Source organism: Octopus bimaculoides, chromosome 1 (assembly GCF_001194135.2).
Source record: "Octopus bimaculoides isolate UCB-OBI-ISO-001 chromosome 1, ASM119413v2, whole genome shotgun sequence".
In the NCBI taxonomy this organism is placed as follows: Eukaryota; Metazoa; Mollusca; class Cephalopoda; order Octopoda; family Octopodidae; genus Octopus; species Octopus bimaculoides.
The window spans coordinates 159651573-159659635 of NC_068981.1; the positions used below are offsets into that span (position 1 = coordinate 159651573).

The 8063-nt window shown below is 40.0% G+C and overlaps 1 protein-coding gene across 1 annotated transcript; it reads right to left on the reverse strand.

Annotated features, from left to right (window-relative positions):
* Nucleotides 1-5128: 5128 nt before the first annotated feature.
* LOC106884403 (histone-lysine N-methyltransferase SETMAR-like) lies at nt 5129-5488 on the reverse strand. The gene has a single exon (XM_014935766.1). It carries the CDS (start codon nt 5486-5488, stop codon nt 5129-5131), a length of 360 nt encoding a protein of 119 aa, XP_014791252.1.
* Between the last annotated feature and the right edge of the window lie 2575 nt (nt 5489-8063).

Genomic DNA, 8063 nt, shown 5'->3' on the forward strand with positions numbered 1-8063 from the left:
TCTTCCTCTTCCTCTTCTTCTTCTTCTTCTTCTTCTTCTTCTTCTTCTTCTTCTTCCTCCTCCTCCTCCTCCTCCTCCTCCTCTTCTTCTTTTTCTTCTTCCACTTTCTCCTTTTTCTCTCTCTCTCTCCCGCTTTCTTTCCTTCTATAACACACACACACACACACACACATACACACACACACACATACACACAACACACACACAGCGGCAAAGACACGTCTTCGCGCTTCAACCGTTGCAAGGTACCATATTCACTTGTATCTCTAAGTTTATGTCCATGTGATATTACTATTCGCCTGATCTGTAAAATAAATGAACAGCTGCCAGTAAAATCTTCACGTTTTATCGTGGACCTTCAGTTTTTAAAATACCACCTCGTATATTAAGGCAGCTTTTATGACGGAGCATGAACCACAGAACAAGATGAGGATAAATTATTGCCTGAAGTTTTGTAACGTTAAATATTTGATATTAGATCAAGAACCACGTTTCCTTTTTAAAAATTGTTTGGTGAGGGACTTATCAAAAGAATGTAAACGAAATCATTATGAAGAAAAGATTAAAACAGTGATACAATTAAGCGTACCATGAATCAAAGATGAAATATCGAAAATTAGGATATCTCTATGATGGAATTCAATTCTAACGAACAGTAACTTCCCTTTTATCTTCACCTTCTCTCTCTTTCTCTTTCAGAGATTGATGAGATTCCTATAAAATTTATATATCAATAACTACAATTGTTATTGGTGTTGATATATTCTGAGTTCAAATCCTGCCGAGGTCAACTTTCATCCTTCAGAAGTAGATGAATTAAGTACCAGTTGAACACTGGGATCGATGTAATCAATTATACCCACTCACCAAAATTTCAGGCCTTGTGCCTTTAGTAGAAAGGATTATTATTATTAGTATTATTATTATTATTGAGTGAGAAAGCAGGGTATGCCATCAAATTGACACTGGGGTAAAATATACGAAGCCCAGTATACCCATTATGACTACCTGTCTGATAAGGGTACACCAGGCACATGCATCACAACCATATGTGCGCGACATGGTGATCTCATATCAAGATAAACAGCGCATGACCTCGCAGGTGGGGCCCAGTTAGAATTTTCTTCAGGTCGAGTAGCCCATCACGCTCAAAAGGTCCCTATTATTATTATTATTATTATTATTATTATTATTATTATTATTATTATTATTATTATTATTAAAGTGTCGAGCTGGCAGAATCGTTAGCACACCGGGAGAAATGCTTAGCGGTATTCCGTCTGTCTTCACGTCGTGAGTTCAAATGCCGCCGGGGTCGACTTCATTAAGTACCAGTTACGCAGTGGAGTCGATGTCATGGTGGTGGTGGTGGTGGTAGTGGTGTTTTCATATTCGTATCGACAAAACGTCCATTAGATCGCTTGTGAGTTTGCTTAATTTTTTATATATTTATGACTGTATCTTGTTGATGCATTCCGTCTTGATAAGCAAACCAAAACTCTTAAGAGTTCGCTGGCTTATCCGTTTCTCGCCCCTTGGGGGCTCACGTTTGTTAGAAAAGTTTTCAAAGTTTGTTTTGAAAAACATTTTTTATAAACATAGTCAACGCTTCCACAGCCATCAAACTGAAGGGACATGTAGGACGTAATTGTCAAAGACAGATGTAGAAAGTGCAAAGATTTCTTCTTCTGACTCTATTCATGGAAAGGAAGGAGAAAAATTTTCAAGCATTGAATAATTGCCCTACGACTAACGACAGTTGCAGTAGCAACAATAACAACTTCAATATTGACAAAAGCAACAACTGCAGTAATGATAGCAAAAGCACAACACTAGCCGTGGAAGAAGAGGCATGAGTAAGGACATCCATGGTAGCAGTATCAGCGCTAAAGGTAACAGTAATGGCAACAGCAGCGCCGCAACAACAGCAGCGGAAATAACGATAGTAATGGCAGAAACGCAAGGGCTTGAACAACAGAAACAACAATGACAATAACAACGAAAAACAAAGCAACAGCTGGTACAACACCAACAATAATGACAGCAGCAAGGAGAAAATTAACAGCGCCAATAACACCAGTAACAATAACAAAAACAATAACAAAGGTTTCCTTTGCAGGAATAGCTTCCACAAGGAAGCTATACAGTCTCTCCCCAGAAGGCAAGCAAGTTAAACAGGAAGGTGCTGCTCAATTAGGAAAATTGAGGGTAGTACAGATCTTGCGACTTCCTCTGAAACTCTAGCTGCAACTGCTAGAAAGTAATATATCAATATATCTCTGCGTATTGTTAAAGTATCGTCGCCTGCAGTCGACCACGAACAGTCAAATAGAAAAGGGTCTTTGCAATATATGGATGAACATCCAGCATATATTTAGGGCAAAGCAGTTCAGCGGAGTCGAGATCCTAGTTGACACCGAACCTCTCTCACTTCAACACTCAGTGATCGCCCGCCGTAGTGATTGATGATTTTGCTCTGTTTGGGAAGAAAGACAATAAGGCTAACAATATCGGTTGGCTTTGAAGCGTTGGAAGCGAGTGATACTCTGCTGAATGAAAAGTGAATGAGGCAGGAGAACCGGACTGGGATCACTGTTGAAATCCTTCTTCATGTAAAATCTGAACATCTGGATAAGATCCCAAACCTCAACTCCATGCCGAATAAGCTTTGGAGGGTAGAAGACCAAGATGCTTTCTTCCTATGCAATCAAGAAGAAAGAAGGGTCCTACTGCTGCCGACACCATCGCTGCAACAAACAACAGTATGAAACAACAACAGAGGCAATAGCATCAACAGCAGCAAAGCGTGAATAAAACTGCAACAATAACAACATCAGTACCGACATCAACAATAGCTGTGAGAGCAACAGTGCAACGCCTACAATCGCAGCAGCAACCATGGAAACAGTAACAGCAGTAGCACCAACAACATCAATACCTACGTCGTCAACAGTAGCAAATGAAGTGACGAAAAATAAGGATTGCAACAAAAACAAAGCAAAAAAGAGAAGAAACAAAACACAGAACAACAATGCATTCACATGAACACCACACACCGCCGAATCCACAGCAACAAATACCTCGTTACTGCCGCTACTTATACGAAAAGGAACATATAGATGAAACACATAGATGAAACTACTGCGAACACACAGGAACAAAAGTAGCTGACTAACACACAGACCTAACAGGAACCAGATCAACAGCATCAGCTAAACATTCTTCTCCACTTACAAGAAATCGCATACACATCCAGCTTTGAGCTACTAAGAAGAAAAAGGTAAAGAACAGCTACATTACGCAGCACAAAGTGGAGACCAAAAGATAGCGGTAAGGACTTTCAATAAAGCAGTGTGAAAGTCCTAAACCTAAAATTGGTAAGGATGCCAGTCGACAGGTATAGGAAAATGAGAGTTTCCTGTATGACGTTCGAAACTCTAGCACCATGTCCTCGAACAGGGTTTCCCTAAGGAACGCCATACACAGAAGGTAGTGTAATACACCAGGTTGCTTACAGAAGAGCAGTTCAGATATGTGAGCCTTTTTCTTCTTCCTTTCTTTCCTACTAATTTGGCAGTCCTGAAAGTAGGTTACGTCAGTGCTCGTAACCTGGGCTCACCCTGGAAGCAGAGAAGGCTGCCGAATGCCCACACTTCGCTGGCTGTGGATGTGGTAGCAATTAGTGAGATCAAGATTTCCGGAACATTCATTTTGGCGTCCATTTTTGATGACTTTGAGATCTATGTATCTCTTAATCATCTGGCGTGAAGGCGGGATGGCGATTTTCTTTAGGAAAGGTGCAGATAGCACTAGAGAAGATTCCTGATCATATAGACCTGCCAAACGGAACTAACTGCTCGTTATGGTGACCGGTTGAAGGCTCAAGTTCCACACATGTAGTATCACCAACTATCTAAGTAATTTCTTCCCACAACAGAAACAAACAGAAGACCGGACTGCTGCCGACACAGCAGTGGTAATAATATCAAAACCAACAAAAATGTTATTAAACTAACGTCTGGTGAAGATCATGCCATTAGGGCCTTGTTAAAAAGATTCTCAGAGGAGGATATGAGCATAAATCCTGTAAATAATTGTTCAAATCTTTTAGTGAAGTCTCACAGTAAAGTATTCATTCAAGTAATATCATAATATATGAAGTTCTTTAAAACCAGAAGCCATATTCCACAGTATATCTAACCTCCCCATCGAACTACTAGTTTCTTTGAATAATACGGTTCGCATGGCAATCGAGTTGGGTCATATGACCCAGTAAATAAGTCAAACTTGCAACATTTCAAGCACAGAAATATCATACCTCTCCTTTCTTTTCTTTTATAGTGTATTTGACTTGTGATATCTTCTTGTTTTCAAATGTAGGATTATTGAACATGGATTAATTTTCAGTCTCATAATATTTGGGTATGGATTAATTTTTAAATTCATCTATTGTTGTAGAAGCCAGTGACACTTGCTGTGAAAGTCAGCTGTACTTGTAAAAGTTAACTGCACTTGCAGAAAAAGTCAGCTTCACTTGTTATAAAAGGCAGTTGCATTTGTAGAAGCCACTCGAGCATATAGAAACTATATGCCCTTGTAGAAGGCAGCTGCCGTTGATGATATCAGATACTCCTGTAGAAGCCAATTGCCCACTTAGAAGCCAGCTGCCCATGTAGAAGCCAGTTGACCTTGTAGAAGCTAGCTACTCTTGTAGAAACCAGATCAAATGTTTTAAATCTCAATATTGTACTTCATTGCTGCAAATGATTTTCAAACTCCTGCAGCAAGGAAGATAATTCCTCACTGAACGAATCCCAATTTGCATACGTTAGTGAAACGTTCTATTTTCTTTGATATAAGATTTTTTCCGGCGAAGAATCTCTAGAAGCAGTGAAATAACTTCAAACATATTTCCTCTACATTTATTCTCTTTCTTTTTTTTTTTTTTACCTTTTCCTTAAGCCAGCAAGATTATAGGATGTGTCTGAGTCCATTCTGAAATATTTTACAAGTTTTCATAGCCAAAGGAATGAAGTGAGAAAAATATATAAATACTGTGTTGAGTCAAAAGTTTTGCAATATTTTGAAAACTTATTTGCTTTCTTCATCAAGTTACAACAAAAGCAACCTAGCATTCAGAGTAGAGACCATCGCATTGCACAACCTGAAGCCACCAATCTGCCAGTATTTTGATTCCATACTGATACCAGTTCTTGTCCTGCGAGGTGAGAAACTTCTTTATTAAAGCTCCCACCTCTTCTTTGTTGCGTCTCGACTGTAGGCAGGGAGTCATGGATCGGAACAAGTAATAATTTGAGGGAGCTATGTCTGGACTACATGTTGGGTGTGACATCAGTTCGATTCCCCCAAGTTCCTGAAGTTTATTCCGGGTAGCTCGAGCAGTGTGAGGTCTTGCACTGTCTTGCTGCAGAATAGCTCGCTTTCTGTTAACCAGTGCCGGACATATTAGCTTCACAATAGCATACATCCACTTCAGCTTTTCGTAGTACAGGCTGGCATTGACGGTTCGACCGTCCAGAACGAACTTGTAATGAATTATCCCCTCTTAATTCAACCAGACGCAGAACATCACTGTGTTCGAAATTCCCATATTAGGCGACAGGTTCCAGAAGTTGGCCCTTGCTTATGCACGCTAGGATTGCGGAAAAAAATCTCCGAATTATTGCTTGTGCCCATCTATGGTTCACTTCCTGTGCTCGCGACGCTTCATCAACCAAAAGGTGATGGAAATTCGAAGGTGGAAGCCTCGAAGGACAAGCAAGAACTGATATCAGCATGGGAGCAAAGAACTGGTAGAAAAGGGGCTTCAGGTTAAGCAACACGACTGCCCCTACTTTCAATGTTAGGTTGCTTCTTTTCTTCTTTTTTTTAATGCTTTTAACGAAGAAAGCAAGTAAGTTACCAAAATATTGCAAAACGTTTGACTCAACACGATAATACAGAAAATATATCTTCTTTCAAACCGAAAATTTTAACAAGTTCGCCACAAATATCATTCCATTCATTTTTCGAATTTACACATAACTTGAAAGAACAACAAAGTAAAGATAACTTGAGTTGAAATTCCAAGACCACCTGCCTTACAAATGTACTCAGTATGTATGTATGTATGTATGTATGTATGTATGTATGTAGGTAGGTAGGTAGGTATCCATGTATGCATATGAGTAGCAGAATTCGCAACAATGAAACAAAAGTAAAAAGAAATGTTTTATCTCATAGTTTTTTCTCTCTCCCTCCACCTCTCTCTCTTTCTCTCTCCCCTCCCCCTCTCTCTCTCTATCTCTGTCTATCTATCTATCTATTTATTTATCTCTGTCTCTGTCTCTGTCTCTCTCTCTCTACTCCAACATGGCTGCAGTCCAATGACAGGAATAAGTAATTATATACTAAACCTTTTTTTAATTTTCACTCTCTGTTTATTTCTGTGTTCCTTTCTGTTGAAGAGCGTAGGTTCGAAACGTAAAAGACTTTCTCACTTCCCGAGCGTTAAACTAATATATCTGTTTGTTGTTTACACACCCGTCTTCGTCTTTTGTTTTGCTTGCTTTTTTGTAAATTCCAACTATATATATATATATAAATAATGCGGTTTTTTTATACTTCTTTTATTTTTCAAAATTAAGATAAACAAAGTTCTTTTTTAATCTAAAATATACTTTCCTTCACTTTCTACAATGCTCGTCCATCTATCTGGTAAACTTGCAAGGCCCCTCTTCCAAAATTCACTTGTCCGTGACGAGAAATATTCCTCCAATACTGTTCTGACCTAGTCTACAGAATTCATATTTTTTCCGTCCAAATATTTTGAAGACTGCGGAATAAGTGATAATCAGATGAAGCAATGTCTGGCGAATATGGTGGGTGGGGCATCGGTTCCCATTCAAACTGCTTCAGCCTTTGGAATGTCATCCTCACTGTATGTAGCCGAGAACACCTTTCGTCTTGAAACCAAAGATGGTAGTTTTTCTTCTAGCGCTGACTTAAGACGCTCAAGCTGCTCGCAGTAGATCTCCTTTGTTATCGTTTGGTTTGGGTTTAAAAGTTCAAAGTAGGCTAAACCTTTCATATCCCACCAAACAGATAACAACACCTTACGTGGGTGAAGACTTTCTTTAGCCTGGAGTGCCGATCTTTCTCCTTTCCCTACCCACTGTCATCGATGCCTGACATTTTTATAGAGAACCCATTTCTCATCACTAGTCAATATTCGGTTCAAAAAAGGTTCATTCGTGAGGCGTAAGAGAACAAAGAAGAGTACACATTCACTCTCTGCGCGCGATTAGACTCGGAGAGTTTGTGAGCAACCCATTGACCCAATTTGCTGACTTTTCTTGATGGCAGGTAGGTGTCGATGAATGGTTGAATGACTAAATCAAAGCTCGTCTGCTAATTCAACAGTTACGATGGGATTTTGTTCCACCAGGGTTTGCAGGACGTCTTCGTCGAGCTCTACAGATCTTCCAGGACGAGGCTCGTCTTCTAGGCTGTAGTTTCCAGCTCGGAATTTCTGGAACCACCGTTAACACTGGCTTACGCTTATTGTCCGAACCCCGTATACTTCATTAATATTCCTCGCACTTTCCCTTGCGTTGCTGCCTTTATTGAACTCATAAAGCATAATATGGCGGATATGCCCCTTTGCTACTTCCATTATAGATCTGAAAAAATAACTGTTAAAATCGAACTGCACTCTTCAAAACTTGCACTAGGATAAGTCCAAGGTAAAATTACTACCTACTTTTATAGTAAGTTGATGCAAGTAGTTTATTTCGTCTCCCTCCGATTTTTGGTTCATGCAATTGAAAAAACTGCATTATCTATGGGATGACCCTATACCCCGGTGTCACGCCACTTCCGTTCTGCCGGCCACTCCTTGCGGCAACACCTGTCTGTGTTTGGATTGTCCATGCACAGGGGCCATCCGGACTCCCGTTTGCGCCGTGAACAGGGATTAATCTTCTATCTTCGCTCCTTTGCGCCACATGGGCTCAACTCCCCTCCACTCTTCATCTAACCCCCTCCTCCTGTCTCTCTCCCCC

Bases quoted from the DNA above. Each gene is read 5' to 3' on its own strand.
- LOC106884403 (XM_014935766.1), bottom strand. From the start codon at position 5,488: ATGTATGCTATTGTGAAGCTAATATGTCCGGCACTGGTTAACAGAAAG.